General features: G+C 36.3%; 2 protein-coding genes across 3 annotated transcripts in view; both read right to left on the bottom strand.

The window, feature by feature from the left end:
• LOC131059858 (alpha-N-acetylglucosaminidase) overlaps window positions 1-22,076 on the bottom strand; it is a 180,479-nt gene that overhangs the window by 36,522 nt on the left and 121,881 nt on the right. For both annotated transcript variants that reach the window (XM_057992916.2, XM_057992917.2), the window contains 4 exons: window positions 20,386-20,436; window positions 7,771-7,880; window positions 7,550-7,652; window positions 6,823-6,921 (listed from right to left, as the gene is read on the bottom strand). In XM_057992916.2, coding sequence (XP_057848899.2) covers window positions 6,823-6,921; window positions 7,550-7,652; window positions 7,771-7,880; window positions 20,386-20,436 — 363 coding nt within the window. The remainder of the gene's footprint in view (window positions 1-6,822; window positions 6,922-7,549; window positions 7,653-7,770; window positions 7,881-20,385; window positions 20,437-22,076) is intronic.
• Window positions 14,360-15,383, bottom strand: LOC131059859 (uncharacterized). Its single transcript, XM_057992918.2, has 2 exons — window positions 15,307-15,383; window positions 14,360-15,194 (listed from the first exon to the last, which is right to left on the bottom strand). Exons 1-2 carry the CDS (start codon window positions 15,360-15,362, stop codon window positions 14,873-14,875), a joined length of 378 nt encoding a protein of 125 aa, XP_057848901.2. The 5' UTR covers window positions 15,363-15,383; the 3' UTR covers window positions 14,360-14,872.

Below are 22,076 nucleotides of genomic sequence, written 5' to 3'. Positions count from 1 at the left end.
CTTCTTTGGATAGTCAGTGTCCTCATGGTTCCTAGGACCGCACCACTTACACAACAAACTTGTGTTATTGTTCTAGCTCTGCCACTCACGAGCGAAGTGGCCCTACTCATTGCATTTATGGCACTAGATCATGGGTTGCCCCTTTACATCATACTGGATTTTACTTCTCAGCGTGTTGTTGTTGGACCGATTGTTCCCTCACCGATTATTGCGGTATCCTTTGGGTGAAGCATTGGAGTTTGCTGGTGTGGTTGGTAGGGTAGCTTGTTCCCCTTGGGCGAAGAGCACTTGTGTGCTCTGTGTCTTTAGATTGTACGAGCATTCCTTGATGGAATGTCCCAGTACTTGACAGATGTCACAAAAAGACTTCCTTGGACATGTTCCCTTCGCATGACCTTCTGCTTTGCAGTTGGTGCACCAGAGTTCTTTACCTTCTCTGCCACTCTCCTTATTGGCCTTCAACTCCATCATTCACATCATGTCTCTATGGAGGGCCTATATGGGTTTGGACTCCCCGTTGCTACTTCCATTCGTACTATCATCATCACTCGCCCTCCTCTTTACTTTTAATGTTTTGTTTTCGCTTTCAATGTCCATTGCTCTATTATAAGCCTCATCATATGATGGTGGAGGGACCACCTTCATCTTCCTTCTGAGGGATGGCACAAGTCCCTCCACAAACCGCTGTTTCTTCAGTCCATCCGGTGGCTGGTTTTCCATCTTGTTCAGTAATTCTTTCAGCCTACGATTGTAAGCCCGAACACTTTCACTTTTGCCTTGTTTAGTATTGTAAATTTCAGCCACAATCTCGTTGTCATCCCTCAAAAGTTTGAATTCCTCCTGGAATGCCTTCTTCAAATCACTCCATCTTGTTTTGTGCTGGGTGTTGAGGTCTATATACCAGTCAATTGCAATCCCCCGAAGGGTGGTAGGGAACGCTTTCAGCCAGTAATCCTGGTCATCTTCGCCATTTGCCTCCCATATGGTTATACATGTTTTGCAGTGCTGTACAGGGCCCTTCGACTCGTCGCCCGTGAACCTTGGAAGCTTTTGCCTCTTTGGAGTATTCTGATTTTGCAACATTGTTCTTGCGTGGAAGGTATCGTGTGCCGCCTGGAAGGTACAATATGTGTACAACCAGATTGGATCGCTTTGCTCTTCGCATTTCGGTGCCTCTTTTGCACCCTCAGCCACGCACAAGCTCTTTATGCGTCCACCTTCTGCATCTTCTGCACCTTGGTCACCTTCGTTTCTATATTCTCTCCTTCCTGGAGTGTTTGGCTCGGACCCTCCTATTTTTGATTGCTCCGCCAAAGATAGATTCCTAATCCTATACAGATTAGTTTCAAAAATTTCGGCAACCTTGCCCTCAAGGTCTCGTACTATCTCTTTGTCACGTTTGGAGTGTTTGGACGGGTTGTTCTTAGACTGGGTTTCAGAGTCTTCACTTGACATCAAGTGTGTGGCCTGGTCGGCGAGATCTTCCTCCGCTACATCTGGAAGTGGTAGGTGTTGTTTGTAACTAGGATAAGGGATGGGTTCGGATTGCCTTAAAGGCAACATCCGAACCCACTTAGGACTGGGCCCTATCCTAAAGGGTAACGTGACCCAAGGATAAGCCCAGCCCTATCCTAAATACCACACGCTACTACAATATTGGCGCCCAAATTAATGAGGCCGACTTGCAATTAAATCAAGGTTAAAGGTGTATATAAAACAAGACACTTGCAAGTCAAATAAACATTCATCATCAGCGAATTACCTCTGCCAAAAGAAGTGTGAGCTTTCTCCTGAGAGTTGCGAAATTATCTAGACTTAGGCGAATTAATTCTAGAGGACAAAAGCAATTTTGGTATAGACTTGAAGGAGTGCAGATCTGTCATTCATGAAGGATTCAGATTTGTAACAGGAGCTAAGTATTGTACTTTTGCTATCAAGAGAATATATAATCTGACCTAAGGGTCTTTAATGCTGGTTTTTTCCTCCGTGGAGGTTTTCCCAAGGTATTTGTGTTTGTTCTGATTTAGTTTCTTCATTTCTGGTTTTACTGAATTATGTTAAATCTGATTATAAACTAGGGCATAACTAAAGGATATAAATTTGTCTAATAAACCTAGGGCATAAAAATTACAATAGGTTCCCTGCAACCTCTACCAACTGGTTCCACGTACACGGTTTCTACCTCTCCCGACTATGGCTCCTACTCACACTCTGACTCTTGCTTTGCCTTTCTGGACTCTCAGAGCCTTCATCAATCTCCTTTAGCTATTGTCTCCGCTCACTTTGTTCTCTTATACGTATGGACCTCTATACTAATCCTTCCCCTACCTCTCGGGTGGTACTAGTATGCCTTCAGTCTTTATTCGACCATAGGGGCATTAATTTCCAAGGGTACACCGTCTGCTCATATCCCTCTCTTCCTCTTCCCTACGATTCCGTTCTTCGTACCTTTGCAGCATGTGCTGCCGACGACATTCACGATTGTTTTCCTCCCTTTGATCCTGTCGTTCAATGAGATTCCATGCCAACAGCCTCAAAAGGCTCTTAAGATCAAATACGATAGGGTTGACTGTGAGTTCACCACATACCATGTCTTTAGGGACCGCTCTCTCCTGAGCTTCCCTCTGCACGTACTGGGTGACCGAAACCTCCCACAGGTCCACCAAACCTTCCATCAGTTGATCTACAATTCTATTGGATTATGGTTGTGAACAGTCTTATTAATCTGATGTAAGCTATTGGGCTCATAATTAATTGTACTGTTGATAAAATCTTTTTAATTCTTATTGATGGAATCAGTTTTGACTTTTTGGAAAGTTCAAATTAAAAGAATAAATTAGAGAAAGAAGCCTTAATTAGTGTTTTAAATTAATGAAAATGCATTAAAAATAACATAAAAAACTACGACAAATACAAAAACCATATAGAGTGAAAAGAAACGAGGAAACATTTGAATTTTTATCATGTACAGAGTTTGAAAAGTTAAATTTTCGAGGAATTAATAAAAGGAAAAGAAAAAAAGTAACATCTATATATAAATAAAAGGGTATAATTCAAATGATACAACCTTTTATTAGGGAGCTAACTTCTTATCAAATAGATTATTTATTTTAGTTAATTAGATAGATTTTTTTTTGCTATATAAACTACTGTCATGAGGACTGCTCCCTTTTCATTAAACAATAATATAAAAACTTTACATTTCAGCTTCTTGGGTTCAGCAAAATCCTAGATGCATAACAATGCTAAGGCTTATAAACAAAATGCCCTAATTTTTGTTTATATATTAATCCATTCAAAATAAAATAATATCTATATAACTCGTTACTTTCAATTGTCCTACACTGAGTGTTAGCAAATAGGAATATCATGCATTCGATGCCAGTGTCATCACTTAATCCCACAACTTGCTTCAAGAAGTCCATTGCTTTCTTGGATGTCCGCCTCCTTCTTGTCTCCATCAATGGATTGCAAGTTCTAATAAATGGTTTCTATTGTATAGTTGTGGAGCCATTGGTTGCCAGAGCTCCATTTCCAATTGGTAGTCCAAGGCCAAGAGAGTAGCAATCTGCAATGTTTCATTTATACCATCAAGCATATGTTTCATCACCATCAAATTGGCCATTGAGCTCACATCTCCTTTTCCTCTCCTAAGTCTAACAAAACTCCAACCAACATGGACGATAGATTAGAGTTCACCTAGTAGGCTAGTACCTATGGTCTATGAACAAGAATCCTCTCCTAAGTTTTGAACACCTTTTTGAGCCTCAATTCCAAGATAATCTCCAAAAAAGCCATCTATCATGTGCCATTAGTTAGCTAGACATATGTAACCATTGTGTTCTTGCATCTAGTGATGGGTGCAAATGAGTTTTTAAAACCAAACTAATTCAAGATTATTATGATTTTCCATCCTAACTCATAATGGCAAGAGTATATTTCCTCTAGTCTCTCTTCCCATTCATGCATACAAAGGAGACCCCCTCCATTTGGGCTATAATAAACCTTGTATGGCGTTAATTCAAATCCTTCAAATCAATTTTTTTTGCAATCACTCAAATTCTACTTCTTTTGATGACCAAGATCCCAAGGTGTGCAAACTGAGAGAATATGGAGGTACATTGAGGAAAGATAAATATTACAAGAAATATATTAGTGGCTAGCTGACCAACTTATAATGGAAACAAATCATAAAATTGATCGAGCCAAACTTGTTGATAGTGAATGGAAATTTTGATCAATCCAAACTGGTTGATTACATGTAGGATTGCATCAATGCCAAAATGACAGACTAATTCAGTTGATTCCAATAATACCATGCAAGGCAGAGAATATGTTGAAAATAAATTTAGATCCAGTAGATGTACTGACCAGGATCAATTACAATCATAAACAGGACTTGACGGTAAGGAAATTAAATTGCTAGAAGCCTAGAACTACTAGCAATAACCGTACAAATTACAATATTATTGGAATGTGAAGATCTAGAAAACATGATTACAATACTTCAATTTATAACAACTAACTTTCTGACGACTGAACTGAAGGTACAGAATTTAATCTTTCAAATATACTTCAAAAAATGAGGATTACTTGTAAATAAGATGGCTGGCTGGAGGTTCAACTTGCTGATTAAAAACAATTCAGATATGAATATCTTGATAAATATATCAGCTCCAAGGTGTACAATCTTAACTAATTTAGGGAATATTTAAAATATATTGCTGCATTTGTCCAAAAAATACAAAATTAGGAGTTTCATAGTCATCAAATCCAACGCCCTTCACAAAGACTGAAACCAGCAAAATAACAAATTGTTTCTGCACTTGTACAGCCTTCTCTAGCAAAAAATCAGCCTTGATTTCTAACAGCAAAGGTCAGAAATCAGATTTTGAAGGAATTATCAGAAGTAAATCAGTTCCAAACTTCATGGTATGACTTGCACAACCCCATCCAATTCTTTTGTAGATGTATGGCCTAAATGAATGAGAATACCTAGCTACTTTGTGTCACCCAAACTCATCATTATTTTATTTCAAATTGCTGTGGATACTGTACAGCCAAGAAAAAGATTTATTAAATCATATAATAGGCAATCAAACCTCAGTCGACCACCATATTAGAAGGAGATTTGCACTTGTACAGCTTGATCAGAGGCATATAATGGTTTTTCTAGGAGAAGCGGCCAGATTACAGTCAAAATCTATAGTGTTTATATGCCCTATAGGAAAGAACAGCCTTGTAATCTTGTATGGAAAACAAACAAGACTAATGAAGTAATTTTCATAAATAGCATGGTCTGCAACAAGAGTCAAAACCTCCAAAAATTCCAAAATCCGAAACACAATAAACTGAAAGTTGGAAGAATCTTTCTCGATTAAAGCACAAATGAAATCCTGAGTTGGGGGCACAAAAAAAGGAGGATTTTCATCCTTGAAGCTTTAAAATTCTAGACCATTTTTATCCTCAGGAAGAGGAGAAGAACGTGCATTATTTCTTGCAAAAGGAAATTGCTTCAAAAAACATGTAGAGTTTGTTTATAATTTTATTTTGAGGAAATCAAATAATTTTTTATTTTTTCCGGAATAATTTTCCTCAAATTTATAAAATTATAATTGAAGTGTCCTTTTCATCACCATTTTGTACCATGAGCTTAACAACACTTAAATTAATCTCTTATAACACCTTTTAAATAATTAAATATAAGTTGTCTTTTAGTTTGACTTTTATTGACAACTTTAATATTTAATTATTTAATTAATTTCCCTTTAAACCATCTCATTAGCCTATGGTAAAAATATAGAAATTGGGGTAACAATCACCTACAACTTACGCTTGAGAAGGGGACCTGACATGGGTTGTGGATAAACTTACCTAAAAAATCATTAGTTTATAACTTTATATTCCTTTTACTTTTGCAATTATTCCTTGTGGAATTTGGAGTTATTATTATATTTAATTTTAATATGGTTGTGTAGTTCTTCCCAGTCATTGATAAGAAAGCATACCCGGTAACTTAGTATGTAATTAAAGAGTATGACTGGATGACTAAAGTTTCCATCAATTATTGAGGTTGGTAGATGCCTAAGGTGGGGCTAAACAAGAGACTAAACAAATTTTATTATTTAGAGGAATAAAAACAAAAGGACATTATCTATTTCATATTCCAAAGAAAAACACTAAATCAAATTAATGTAATTAAGGTGTGAAGTTGTAAACAGAAATAGGTACAAATAGACATAAACTATAACATAGACATGAATGACTGACATTTGATTGTAGACCATCAGCGAAAGCAGGGCATCCTACCTTGTTTATCAAAGGAGATTTCTGTATTAAGATGCATCACATAAACTCTAAAACAAGAGCAATAGAAGAAGACATAAAGAAAATTCATAATTATATACACATGTTAAGGTAAAGTGTTATTCTGTACATGATTATTCTGGTTATTAGAAAACTGTTACTGCACGATGAAGATGCAAAAAATAAAGACATCTAAATCATTTTTTCTTCTCATATAACATTTTTTAATTGTTTTAAAATTTTATAATTTATTTTAGCTCTTAGCTACCAAACTTTGTAACATTCTGGTTACATGGGAAAATATTACTTTTATGGGAAAATCTCACCTTTGTTTTCTTATTATCAAAATATTATAGATGTAATCATAAAATTTAGTCTTCACCATAAATTGTGAATTACAGATCAAAATCCAATGGCAAATCATACATCAAAAATTGAAAGCCGACAAAATTTTTGTTTCTCAATAGCTGTTTCAAATTACCCTATGCCAAACATAATGTTGATTAACTGCCTTACCTCAACATATACTTTCTCGCTACGGAATGCCATTTCTGACATCAGCTCGTAAACAACTGGATTATGTTCGATGCCTTCCATGCACATGCCCACCCCAACCTTTTGATAAATATATAAAGGTCATAAGAAATATGTGATAGCTGTAAGAAAATAATGATATAAAGACAATCTTAAATCTTATAGAAATTTAACTGAATAACAGTTTCTGAGAACAATATGCTGATTATGCTGATTTTTGGCCACATAAACTACATCATATTTTATTGAAGGACACAAGATGCCATGGCAGACAAACACAACTAGTATGTGGAATAAATATCTGATTGAGACAAGCATATCACCCACGATCCATCTATGAAGTTAGAATATGAGAAACAGACCGTGTTAAGAAGAGACTCCAATATTGGATTCTCTGTTATGCAACAATTATGAAAAAGAGAAAAAAATAATAAAATGACAGAAAAAATATAGGACGTGGACATTTCAAAGATAGCCATGGATAACCCAAAAGCAAGCTCAAATAGAGGTCCAGAAGAAACTAAAAAACAATCCCACTGAGTGAAATAAGAGATACAACCTGATGTACTGAAACAGAAATCTCCTGTAGCATTGATTTCATTCTTTTATGCAAAATACTGAGAACAATATTCTTCATAAATTGGTAAGTATAAGATTAAAATTGGATACAAAGATTGCACCAAAAACTTATATGGCACATTGTACATACCATAGTTGAATTTTGACTTGTACGAGCATCAACTGGCCCAGATGCAATTGCATCAAGGACTCCATACATTTCAATATTGCCACCAAAGTTATGCAGCATGCACCTAAATTATCATATGTCACACGAGTTGTTTCTTTGCTCAGATTTGAAAGGATCAAAAGAGATATTTTTGGGTTTAGAGAAACCTATGAAATAAATAATAAAAGAACAATAATACTTACCAGACATAAGGTGTGCCATAGAACTGGTCAGAGCGATGCCATATAGGCTTCACTTCAGCAAACAAGTCAAGGACTATCATCCTTCCAGAAGGAACTGAGTGCAACAGTGCCTGTATGAAAGACCAGTTCGAGTTGTGATGAATAAATAACATAATGATAAAGGCTAGAAAAACTTAAATAAAAATTAATATGCTGTAGACATTCCTGGGTTATCTTTAAAATGTGAAGATCAACCAAGAAAAACCAATTTCAGCCCTTTTAAATTTTTTGTTAAGCTAAAATTTAGAGCAAGTCCAATTACAGAATTCTAAAGTGAATTAGAAGCAATCTTTCTAAGGAACATAAAATAATTCACAAATGTAGTCTATGTAAATAGAATTCTTATGTTTAGTATGGATATGCTAATAGATTTTTTAATAATAAAAAAAGTGATTTAATAATTAGAAAGTACTAAGATTACATAAGATACAACGCCAAAGATTTTAGGGAGTATAGAACAATGAGTTTAAAAAAGAAACCAGATCAACAAAGATTTGACCCCCAACAGAGCTTCTCAATCATTCTTTACCAGATTTTCTTTTCACTTTGATTGTAAAATCCAAGGTAGATTTCCTCTCTCAACCTTGTCTTTTGGCCGAAGAAACCTTTGAATCGCAGGTGCCAACGCATAATCACATGGGTGACCAAAAAGTTTATACAATGACTTGACAAAATATTCTACAAAGTACAAGAAGTGAGATTTAGTGCATCTGCTGCCCCATACTGCAGTTCACATTTGTACAAGCCTGAAATTACCATTCCTATCATAGTCCACAATTTTCAAATGCTCTGTCCGTATGTTCATTTATTGGCCCACATACCGAAACATATGCACAAGCAAGGAGTAATGCTTAAAATGCATACAATTTAATTATTTTGAATTGAGCGAAGACCTGTATCAATATCGTGTGCCAAATATGTCGCATAATCAAAAGGGTGGGCACCATGACTTTGTATATCAGCTACTAAAACCATTGGAACAAGTGGCATAAGAGGAGGAGCATCTAAACCTAATACATGACAGACTAAATAGTAAGTACGCTGAAAATACTCTGCAAACAATTCCACAAAGAAAGGATGCTTGTCATCAATCTCAAACTTTCTAAGCTCTTTTCCATTTATTCTTGGTCGATGCAGAGGTAATCTCCATCTCTTATAAGTAGTGTCCACCTTGTGATATTCTTCTTTGAGGTCTCCTAACATTAGTCCTTTGTCAGGGTTGTCATCCAACCCAAAAACTAAGGAGATATAATCTCTAGTGTTTGCCACAACGGGTGTTCCCTGAGCATCACATATCCGTTTTGTCTTTGGGTTATAGTTTCTTGCAATTCTTTTCATTAGCTCTACATTCACATATACATTGGGCACAACCAATCTCCCTAAATTCAGTTGCCATGGGTTACACACAAGTTCATGTCAGAACATTCTTTTGTAATGGAACATAAACAAGTCATAGCTCCTCTCAGGCGTCCATATGTTTCCTAAATCTCTTTGTTTGTCTTCTAATCTCTCAGCGTCAGGGTGTAATTGTTGGGTCCTTCTTGATTTAGGACCGGCACCAAGCAATTGGTCTATCAGATCTTGGTTTGCTTTGTCCCGATACATATATATATATTTTTTTAAGACCAACAAGACATCAACCAACAGATAACCCGTTAAGGTTAGAAAGCATAAACTCAAAGCTTGCTGAAAAATGCAACCCTTCCACTTTTTGATCACCAAATGCCCAATGTGGGAAGGTGAGAGCATACGGTGAATAGTGGATCGTTAGATCTCAAATCTGCTGAAATGATAAAGTGAATACAATATTGGGTGGCAAGCCAGCCCCTTCCGCTTATCCAGCGGGAAAGCAAGAAACTTGGTGGTGAACCAGCCAAGAGAAACATACAGCAGACACAAATCACTCAACCGTGATATTTCAGCGAGAGGACTGAATTACAATTTAACTGATATAGGCGGCAAGCCAGCCTCTTCCACTTTTCAGTGGGATGAGAGTTTACAAGCCAGAATGGGTTAGTAGTACTACTACTTAACCTTACAATAACAGAGAGAGTGAGAGTAGAAGAGTAATGCGGAGCATCAAAGATAATAAACATGAAATTCTACTAACATCAAAACTGCAGGCTGGAAATGCATAACCAGCAGCCTATGAACCCACTAAATCACTCATATCTCTCTCAATACTCACCCGATTCACCCAAAATCAATCCTAAACCAACACTAGACCAACAGCGATGAAAACAAACCAAAGGTAAGCCATCAAAACCCACACATTATTTGGCACACATCCCAATGCACCTTCAAAACCCAACGCCTAGCTAAGGAATTTCGATTTTCTCTAATAAATTCAATGCTCCAAAAAACATGACACAAACTTACAGAATGAATCGCCAGTAGCAGGAAGGACGAATGAGCCGGTACCCAGAATGATCAGACACTCAGGCAGAGAGTTGTGATCGAAAATGTGCTTCAGCCATAGGTAAATCAGCAACACCAAAAATCGCTCCAGACCCCAAAAAGACTATGATACACACTGAAAGTATGGTAGATTACAACACACAACTAGGTACTATATTTCAAGTACGAAACTGGAAAGCACTAGGGAGCCGCACTCCAAAGCCTCAAAGTTCTGACGCCAATCCGACAACATAACAAGGCAAATTTTCAAGATGTCCAGAATGAGAGCCCATGGCTCATATTTATAACTCCACGCCTTCCCAAATGCAAATGCAAATGGCGCCAAACTTCTCCAAATTCAATTTCATTTCACCTTATATCTCCCCACTAACTAGGCACCCACTTACCTTTACTAGGTAAGTTTGAACTTCCCATGGTGGCGTCATTTTTGCAAAATAAACATTATACCAAAGATGCCTTAATCCTCTAAATGTCCACCACAAATTCGCCCTCTGACTTAGGAGATAATCAAATGAATATTACTTAATTAATTTTCCCTAAGTCATCTCCACAATTAATCAGTAACTGCAAATATTTAAATATTAAACCTTTGACAATGATATAATATTTAATTAATTTACTTATGACTCCCATACTTATCATTAATAGAAACCAAGATGAAGCGGAGTGAGAAGACCAAAGAACTGTTGCAAGACCAAGACCCTGTCTACTGCCAAAAATAGAAACACTCCATACTACCACTTACTAAAAATAGTAAGTCATGAACTACTGCTCCGAAAAGCATGATCTTCGCACTCAGTGACAAAGCATGGAAAGCTCAGTAGAACAGTATCATCAAAATAGCCAACCCCTGACTTACTAAAAATAGTAAGTTCTCGCCTCATCAATGATTGAAACCCTAATTCTTCATTCCACATAGCCTACGGGTCTTAGGAATAGGCCAATGGAACACTAGAAGTACATCAACGAGAAGGGGACATTACATGCTTGCCTTCCCTTTTCTATCTTTTGGCTTTGGGTTTTTCAGGGGTATCCCCCATGACGCAATTATCCCCTTTTTAAATTGAAACAGAAAACCCTAAGGCCGAACTTCCTTCAATTATCAAAATTGCACAAGGCAAGATTCAGATACTTGTAATTTCAATCTGACATGGTCGCTCTTGACCCTTGACTTGGTTCCTCCAATTTAGCTCTCTACAAATCATGTACCCTTTTGTGCCCTTCAAATTATGCCTATAATTTCTGCCCAGGTCTGTGTGTAAATTTCCACTCATGCGACCATTACTATTAGCAAAACAACCATTAATGCATTCAAAATTTCAAATTGTGCCTGTGATGTGACAACCCTTATCGGCCAGACAAGAATAGCTTCTCTTCAATCACAATGTATTTGTTTGGTGCCATCTCTTGTATTCTTATATCCGATCGAGAAGACAATAAAATTATCTGCTTGATATCAAATGTCTCTTCGATGAAGTTTCTCACTATCCTTGTGACTAGTCGATCAAACCCATCAATCTCTGTTTGATGTGATGCAACCTAAATTATTCCCATTTGTAAGATCTTATGAGAGTCTCCTTGATAAACCAATGTCTCTTCGATCAGTTTAGATAATCCTCCTTTTAACCCACTCTATAATTGATCAACAAGACTTATAAAAAGTCTTATTAATTTTGAAAGTCTCTTCAATGAGATGTTATATGTATACAATTAGTGTCGTAGAGGAGACATAAAAAACCTCTCCTTGATTTGTTATGTCTCTTCGATTACATCCTTTCATGTGTCAAGGTGACATTCTGTTTCGTAGAGACAATTTTCTCCTATACTCGATGATGGGAAGTCTCTTCGATGGGATGCTTATCTTTATTGACTTTTTCTATTCTGTCTATCACTTCATTAGAGAGACTCAAGAAATTTCCATTCAATATATAATGTTTTCAAATGTGTATATACTCCGTAGTATAAACCCTAGGATTTCCTTTTATCTTGTCGAAAAGACGTATTAACCCTCTCTTCAATCTATCAATGTCTCTTCAATTAATTTTTTTCTTTATGACCGTTGGGGAATATCCTAATTTTCCTTTATGCAATTTAAAAGACTCAAATAAAGTCTCTTCGATATCAAATGATGAATGGTGTTGCTTAACGGTATTCCATGTCGAAAAGAGTTAAAAAATCTATCCTCGATGACTTAGCCTTTCATAGGCCTTTTGGTCAATACATAATCAAAGAGACTCATGAAATGTCTCTTCGAACTCCAATGTCTTATCGATGACATGTCCTTTCGACAGGCAGTTCTGTCGGAGAAACACATGATTTTCTCTTCAACAGGTGTCTTCTTTTAAGGAGCTTTCTAGTTGAGGAGACTTGAAATTCCTCTCTTCAACGGTGTTCACTTTGGGTGGTGTCCTTGCTTTGTTATTTGACATTGAAGAGACATTAAAAGGTCTATTCAATATTGACCATTTTTTAAGTTAAACTTCAATGATCATTCCTACCCGTTTTTGAATATTTGTTACTACAAGTTTGATTTATGTGATATTTACAATTATCCTGATTAAGCCTTGGGTAACATAATTTGGACAATACACTAGAGCATAGTTGGACTACTTGCGACTTGGCTCGACTCGCCAAGCCCCTGGGAAAAAAACTCGGCAAACACTCGGGAAAAACTTGGAAAAACTAAACGAAAAATTCCGCAACTTAAAAACATGCTTAAACTTAATAAAAAATGCATTTTTTTTGCAAAATTTAACGAGAAGATGTATCCAATGAGTCAATAAATGATAACACAAAAGAGACAAGCTGATTCTAGATATATTTAAATGCAAAGTGTCTAACAAATCGCATCCTCATGAGCAATGCTAATGGCTGGAAGCTTGAAAGCAATATAGTAAATAGTTTTTGTAAAACCAAAAGTAAATACATCATTACAAATAACAATTACAACTTCCTCTTCCCAGCTCTAGCAAACACTCGGGGATAGGTAGAACTAGAGGGTCTAGTCCTAGAAGTCTGCAGTGGGCGTGACTGTGCCTCCTCGCTCGGTATGGATGACTCATCCTCCATCCTGGATGAAGCTATGTCTCCACCTGTTTCTGGCACTGGCAATGAATCCTCATCCTCTTCCACTTCCTCATCAATGTCATCCATCCCAAATCCACCCCCCTCCTCCTCCATAGCTTGCCTCTCCAAATCAGTGATGTCAGTGTTGGGAAACAATGGAGGCTGCTCCTATGATGTCCAATCACTATAAGGATCTATATCATCCAAATCAATTGGACCACCTTCTACTTCCTCTATCTTATGCGCAATCAAAGATTATATTGCACGAAGACAAGGTCATTGAGGCGTTTCTGTGCTAACTTGCTCCTCTTATTCGCGTGGATTGCTTCAAACAAGCTCCAATTGTGCTCACAATTGGATGAACTGCAAGGCTGACATAAGACTCTGAGGGCAAATTTTTTGAGATGTGGGGTGTTTCCACCCCAATTTTGCCACCAAGCATCTACAAAATAAATAAAATGGAAAATTTAGAAAGCAAAGAGAAAAGAGAAAACATAATTTATCAATCATTTTAGATCCCAAAATCCAAATGGCAAATGTTATACCTGGGGTTTGAGTCGTTCTTCCTCTCCTAGTCAGCTCTGAAGAGAATAACTTACCCCTTACTCCCTAATTTTGGAGCTCACTCACAATGAGGTCTCTCTCCTCAACATCGGGTACCATCCTCTCAATGCATGTACTGAGGCCCTCCATGACCTCTCCATTTGGATATGAGTAAGAACCCCCGAACCTAAAACGAGGGTTGAGGAAGTACCCTGCTGCATGAATGGGTTGGTGGAGCTGATTGTTCCACCTCCTATCAACAATTTCCCAAATGGGATCAAATTTGAGTCTATCCCTCTTGTAGTAATTTTTGATAGACTCCTTGGCCCTATCCATGGCCTCATAAAGATATCCCATTGGGGTTTTATCCCCATCCACCAAGCAGAGAACTCGAACCAAGGGTTCTGACACTTGCAATTGAAAAATACAAATTACAAAAAGATTAACTAATGAAGTTACAAATTAGTAATGAGAGACTTGAATCAAAATAATTAAAAATTAAAGTTTTGAAGTTACCTTCACAATCTCTGTAGCCCTTTGTGCAAATTGGTTGTCGAAGACTATGCATGCGACAACCTCTCCTTCAGGCTTCTTTGAATAAGGTGAGTTAAGCCATTCTCCACTCACAAACATTTGTTTCAAAGAAGTCAATGCAACAAGAAGGCTTTGCAACATCAAGAAAATTGTTGGAAACCTTGTGGCACCAACCCTCACCAAATCTTTCCCTTGGGTGTGTCGTCTCATCAAATTTAGGACCCAAGGGTGATTGTAAATATATTTGGTGATCCTCCTTGCATCTTCCACAACTAGAGTCACCCACTCAAGTTTTCTTATGTCCTCCAAAAGAAGGTCAAGGACATGTGTTGCACAAGGTGTCCAAAAAATAGTGGGGTGCCTCTCTTGGAGGATTCTTCCTGCAAAAGAAGAAGTTATTCTTAAGAAAGATGCAACCAAGTTAAACAAAGCCACAACAAATGAAAATATTGCTAATGCCTAAAGGTGATAATTCAAAAGGACGCTTGGGTTGAAATACTCTCTATTCCATAAAATATGTGAATTTTGCTGACACATATGCTACTGCATTATCTATGATGATTTGCACCATATTCTCTACCCCCACCTCCATGACAACACGTTCCAACATTCTAGCAAATGTTTCCACATTTTTCACCTTGTTGGAGGCATCAACAGATTTCAAGAACACTACATTGTCCTTGCAAGCAACCAAAAAATTGATGATGGTGCAGTTCTTGCCATCTGTCCACCCATCAGAAAGAATGGTGTAGCCATAATTTGCCCATTCAATTTTTTGTTCCTCCATCACTTCTCTTGCCCTAGCAACTGCATTTGTGAGCAACCTGCAAGAGCAAAGTGAAATTAGGTCTTAGTACACAATTTTGATTTAATAAACAAGAAATCTAAAAAATAATTAAAAATGAAATCAAGTGGACTATGTGGTAATTTACTAACCTCTCACTCAAATCCTTGTGAGAAGGGGCCTTGTACCCCTTTCCTGCAATTGTCATAGCGGTCACCAAATTCAGCCAATAAGGATTGTTCGCCACATTGAATGGAACTTGTCAAATCTAGTGTTAAATCTTGTGCAAATAACTTAGAAAGGATTTAGACTACTTAGGAATGATTTCTAATTCACCTAAATGCAACAAAAAATAAACAAATTGTTTTAAAAAAACATAGAAAAAAAATTAAAAAACTAACTTGGGAATCCGATTTTCCTTGAAAAATCACCTCAAATCCCCTTCAAATCCACTTGAAATGAGCAAGAATAGCTTGAAATCTCTTTGCTGGTCACTCTTCCCCCTTCTCACCAAAAAACCCAGCTCAAAAAATGAAATGGCATGAACTTTTGACGTTTTTTTCTTTTGTGCTGGCACAGCCGAGTTTTTGCCAAAATCTCGCCAAAAACTCGGTGAGTTTTTGGGGCAAGTAGAAGTGGTAAATACTCACCTGGCCAAAAAACCCGGCGAGTTTTTACTACTCGCCGATTTTTCGGCAAGTAGTCCATCTATGCGTATGTGTACATATAGATTGACTCTCTCTCTTTCCAGATCATTGAAAATCAGTATACATAAGCAGATTAAGTATCATCTTCAGCAGTTCGATACCTTCCTTCAGCAGATTGCATACAATCTTCAGCATATTGATTCCTTCTTCAACAGGTCGTGTTCACATATAAGGCAGATCAAATTTATATACCATTCTTTGGAAGTTTAGGCTGAATTCACTGAGATCTAGGTCAAATCTATTCTGTCATATGGCTTCAAAGTGTGAAACATTTTGTAAAGATGTCTTGCTATCTTGTCTAATATATTACAAGACATTTGTTGCTGGGTTTTTCACCTTCAAGTTAGAAGATTTTCCTAGGGTATATTCTATGCAATTGTGTTTGAATTATCTTCTATCTAATCTGATCATAAAACTTAACATTTCTTATAATTTCAATTGCAAGCGACTTCTTTCCAATAAAAAACTCTTAAAAATCCTTTATAAAACTCATATTGATGATAATTGATACCACTTAGTATAAAATTGATATATTATGATCTGCTTATAAATGTTTATCCTTAGGATATACAATCTATACCACTTAAAATATGATGATGTTGATCACTAGGTGATATACCAATAGTAAATGAATATCTTTTGATAATCTTAATCAGTGTATGTTAATCAAGAATCCAGATCTACAATAAGGTGGATAATTGTTGCTGTCTCTGATATAGACTATGGGGATTATGCAATGATCTCTTGCTAAACTCCAATCTGCACTAATGGAGTTAACTCTGCTATTTCTGATATACCAATGTGAATCGTGCTGCAAGTCTCCTTTCAACGCTTATAGCTGTTCCTGATATGGCAATATGAATGAGCTCTAAGTCTTCACAATATTGCTTGGGGCGATAATGTAATTGCTGTTTCAGATTTTCTTTAGAAGTATGCAATTGGGATGGTGCTATTCCTGATTGCTTACATTAAATGTATGCCACGATTATATGCCCCTAAGGTGATTGCTCAAAGAGCAATCCAAATATGGATAAAAATAAGAAATAGAAATAATCGATGATCCTTTGTGTTGATACTTTACCCTCCTTTGATATGTCATGGAGGAGTACGAACTTGGGTTGCCACATTTTAATAATCGCACCTTTGATATAAGACTCTTCGTTGCACCACATCAGAAAATCACACCCTTTGTTATCTTTACAATATTAATCTAAAGCTTCCTTAAATGATCACTGCCCATTAATGTGAGATGCTAGTGGAGTTGTTATAGGAGTTATATAACTCATATTAGTAATTCATATGATTGAAAAAGGTATGGAATAGAAGATAATATTATTATGTGTGCTGAAATTTTTATTTAGCTTCAATAATTTTTGCCCATTTTTCTCACATGGTATCAGAGCTGAGTGTCAAAATTTTTTATTTCACTATCTTTTCAGTAAAATTGCAATATCTTGCTTAATACTAAACGAAAATTAAAAATTAAAAATGTTCTGGAAAGATGATGAATGGTAGAACAAAACTCAGAATTTTTTTGATGAAATATTTAGTGAGGAGTTTGCTGTAGAAGAAGAGCAACAAAATAATGGATGTGATTTGCTTCTCAGTGGAAAATTTGTTTGAAAACTCTATAAGTTTTATGTGTTTTCTTTGGCAGTGAAAGATTATTACTTTGCCACAAGTAGAAAAATCATTTTAGAGTTGAGGAATAAGAAATATTTGAGAACATTTGAAGTTTAAATCTTTTATTTTTGGATGACTTTTTGAAAATTTTATTGTAAAGGATGGATTTTTGGTTGAATTCGACATCCTATTATCTCATGAGTTTTACAAGTATGTTTGAAGGTCTTGTTTTTTTGAGCCCATCCATTTGGACTCTCAAAAGATTGGGCGAGTAAAGTGTAACATTTCATAATGGAGGACGGAGGCATCAGAGGTTGGAGGTCAATCAGCGACCTCTTGTTAGTCATCAACGATGGAGCCGCACGTATGATATGGTGACAAATGAACAATATGCAGTGTATTTTATTTTTGGCTTTTCAAAATGGTGTGAATGCTGAAAAATGATTGTATTGGAGAGCAGATGACTGTAGAGGTCCTCCAACTGTGGTGATCCTCTGATTGTTGTAGTTCGTTGGAAGATGATCGTTCAATGAATACATTCATTGGCACTTGTGATCATGTGCAGCAAGATCTAGGCAGTAGTATGCACCCTGATATGATTCACTTTTCAGTGTTCCTGGTTGTGTGAATAAGTGAAAATTTCACATTGTGGAGGGAAATAATAACCAATGTTCCATTCCCATTTCATGCCACAATGACTAAATTCAAGGGCAACTTGTATTGGTAGTGGCGGTTGTCTATGTTGTTCGAGATTGAGTGGCAACAATCGATAACAGTGACTAGTATTAATAACATTGTGTTCTTATGGAATGTAATGTGAAACCTTTTCTAGTACGGGTCTTTCAGATTTGTTATATGTATGTTGATTTCTATATTATAACTTCCCTGATGTACAAGCATAGTGGTGAACAAAAGCACTGGAGTAAGTCAATTCATGGATCTTGAAAGGATTTGTAAGAGGATCTAGAAAACCACACGAGGTGGACAGTTGGTAGGTTTTTGTTCACGTCAAGGTTTGTGGTAAGCCTGCATAAATCCATTGAAGGAGAAAGACTTTCTTTTGTATCATGGTCATGAGCCACGCGAATGGGCATGCCACAAGGGTAAGCATACTGTAGAGGAGTATGTGAATGTTTTTCTACCATTTTCGCACTAAGGGGGCCAATGACGATACCATGTGAGAAAAATGGGCAAAAATTATTGAAGCTAAATAAAAAAATTTGCACACAATAATATTATCTTCTATTCCATACCTTTTTCAATGATACAAATTACAAATATATATGAGTTATAGAACTCCTATAACAACTCCACTAACATCTCACACTAAATCTAGGTGGGTTGTGCAACTACCTTTATTCTCTCCCTCCTATTCTCACTCCTAAATCTCTACATGAGTTGTATAACCAACTCACATTATTATGCTCACAATAATATAATATTTTCTTCACACTCCATATAATATGATTTATATACATATATAGAAGAGTCTACTCCTATATTCAAGGAGAGATTATCTCCACAAATCCCTATTTAGTTGTGATTGTTACTCACGTAACAATACACAACTCAAATCATATGAGTTGTTAAAACAACTCCAAACCGTAATATATATTATTGTTAATATAACAATAATATTACTAAATACTAACATTTACATAATAATAATTACTCACATATTTATTATTTACCCACATACATGGAGCACTAACTCATATTTTCTAACAATTAAGGATAAACATATCAATGCTCACCTTAAAACCGATAGTCTCAGTGATCTTGTGCGTTATAAATGTTAACAAACCGCTGATAAAGATGATCGCTGTTCATAACTTTAATCTTGATATTGTTTTGTTTTCACAGATTAACATGGTCGCAAATCTGATCATATGAAAGTCTGATCGCTGTTCTCCCTTCATGAAGTCGGTGGCTATCATCATCTGATATAGTCTTTAATCAAGCTCGCTTCTTATTTAATTACAAATCACACCTGCTAGTAATAATGTTTATTTACATAGTCAAACATGTTATGCACAGTCACTGGCTTATTGTCTCATTCTGAATTGCTGCATATCACCTAAATCTTAACTTGCTCCTTTAAAGGCTATCAATCGCTGTCCTGTCTTTTAGAAGATTACGTCATCATTGGCCTCCTGATCGCTTGCCTTCATCAAAACTAATCACTGCTTTAGTCTTACAACTGATCATTAGTCACTAATCACTGCTCATTCACATCGTTGCTTCTTCTGTTCATTAATTGCCTTCTTCTCTTCTCTATGGAATACAACCTTTGCTATTCCTTAACCTTAACTTTAGTGCTTACATGATTAAGTTTAAATCTTTAATTTAAACTTATCATTATGTCTCGCTGCTTTTGTGGTTTATTCCATAACCTAGTTTAGATCTTGAATGGAAACATTACAATTGTCCATTATTGCCTACATTCTATCAATTGTCAATTTAGTAAGGAATTTGAAATTAATCTAGTGCTATATTATAGCATCCTAAAATATTCTCATATTTAATCCAGTTCCTCAGAGGTTTTCCAGTTTCTAACTAATTTACATAATCCTTCCATTCAATGCACACTTTCTTTGACATCAGCCTCAACCATAAGAACTGAGTTATTATTTATCTACCTTCTATGAATATGTCTGAAATTTTTCAGATTATTTCACTTAGCTTGCCTCTTTCAAATCTAATATTCTGAAATTCTGAATAACTACCTAATGTTTTCCTCATTTCTTCTAGGTTCTTGTTTTGTTAAGCATGCTTTCACATGGACGCGGTCATTTCTATGTAAACATGAAAACAACATTTTGCATGCATCCACAATTAAACATAATTACTTTTACAAGATTTATGACCCAAAAAACAAAATACAGAAAATGTTTTGCATACTTTAATCTGAGGTGGCTTCCAGAATGCAGCATCTGATGAAAATAACCAACCCTGCAAAGATAAAGCAAAATATCATAAACAAGCCCAAAAATTTATGAGACTCACTTGAAGATATTAGATTGGGTTCTCAATAATGGAATCAATTTTAAACCACAATTTAGAAAGTGATAAAATGCATGGCATTTGTTGTAATGTGTGAGGCTCATCATCATCCCAACAAATGTGAATCTAGTCGCATGAAACTTGAAAACAGATACAGTTCAAGAAAGTAAAAGCAATTGTAAAACACAAGCATCAAAGCCCTTTCAAAATGTTACAGCAGGGTTTGAGAGCAAATTAAAAGGGGCAAACATTGCAGATTGAAGAATTCTTTACCAGCAAGCACACCATCAAGTATTTTCAACAGCAAACTACCATTATGTTCCAGGTTTCTCATTATATATTAACATTATTTATTTTGGCACATTGTACTTGGCTTTGGCATTCGAAAATAAGGAGTTACAAGGTTGCACAATAACTGTTTGAAGAAATGTCTTTTCTGTAGTTAATCATTTCAGCTTATATTGAATCATTAGTATGCATGCCAAGCGTTTGTAGAAATGCTTATTGGTTGTAGGAATCAGTTACAATCATTTTCAATCTTCATAAGCCATTGGAAATCCAAAAGAGAAGTCTTGCATTGCATCTCTGTCATTTGTTAAGCTTATTTACATTCATTTTTTAAGCATTTGGTCATCATTGGCAATTATCAAAACAAAACCAAACAAACTGAAACAAAGAACAGCAAGTACAGACTTTGCAAGACAAGTGTTTGACAATATTCCTTGGAGCTCAAATCTTCACAGTAGGGTCAGATTTAGCCAAGGGATGTTACAGTGGTATCAGAGCGGTATCAGAGCGGTTTCCTACCATCCTATTGGAGTTTGAATTATTATTCAGAGAGCTCACATTGCATCATTTGAATGACCAGCACACAGAAGTTTCAACTATGGGTTACTTCAGTATTGTAGGAAAATTCAGGGAAGAGATTGAATAGGATGCCATCAAGATAAGGGAAAGATGTGAACGGGAAGCTCTTTGACTCTTTGAGGGCTATCAGAGTTTGCCAGATAAATTTAAAGGACAGTACTCTCTTCATGATTATCTGAACTTGTTTGTCACCTGCAGGCCTGAAGAGATTGGGTTGGTAAAGTATATTAGGAGGGTGTATAAGGAGAAAATTTCATCTAAAGGGACACAATTCAATCATGGGCACAATGTGAGCAGGTATGGTAGAGCTACTAAATCAGATTAGGAAGGTGGTTCTACTTCCAAACTCAATGATCAGATTACAGGAACTTCCATAATGAGCAAGAATGAAATGAGAAGACAAGGTCTATGCTTCACTTGCAAAGGTTTTCGGGAGCCTAACCACCAATGCACAGATAATGAGGTAAAGGAGCTTGAGGAAGACCTTGGATGCATTCAAGAGGAAGCCATGAAGGAGGCAGATTTGGAGATGCACATGTTGCATGAAGATGATGGGATTCATGAGTCACATCATTTGGAAGGACCAAGAGGATCCCATGACGAAGCCATTGAGATTAAGGAGACTTATACATGTGCTGATTTACATTGCAGCCAAACTATTGAGCTTAATCATGATGTAGACATGTTAGTAAATGACAAAATGTTGTGGAAGGATCTACCAA

Source organism: Cryptomeria japonica, chromosome 10 (genome assembly GCF_030272615.1).
Source record: "Cryptomeria japonica chromosome 10, Sugi_1.0, whole genome shotgun sequence".
In the NCBI taxonomy this organism is placed as follows: Eukaryota; Viridiplantae; Streptophyta; class Pinopsida; order Cupressales; family Cupressaceae; genus Cryptomeria; species Cryptomeria japonica.
This window is presented reverse-complemented; position numbering and strand designations above follow the sequence as displayed.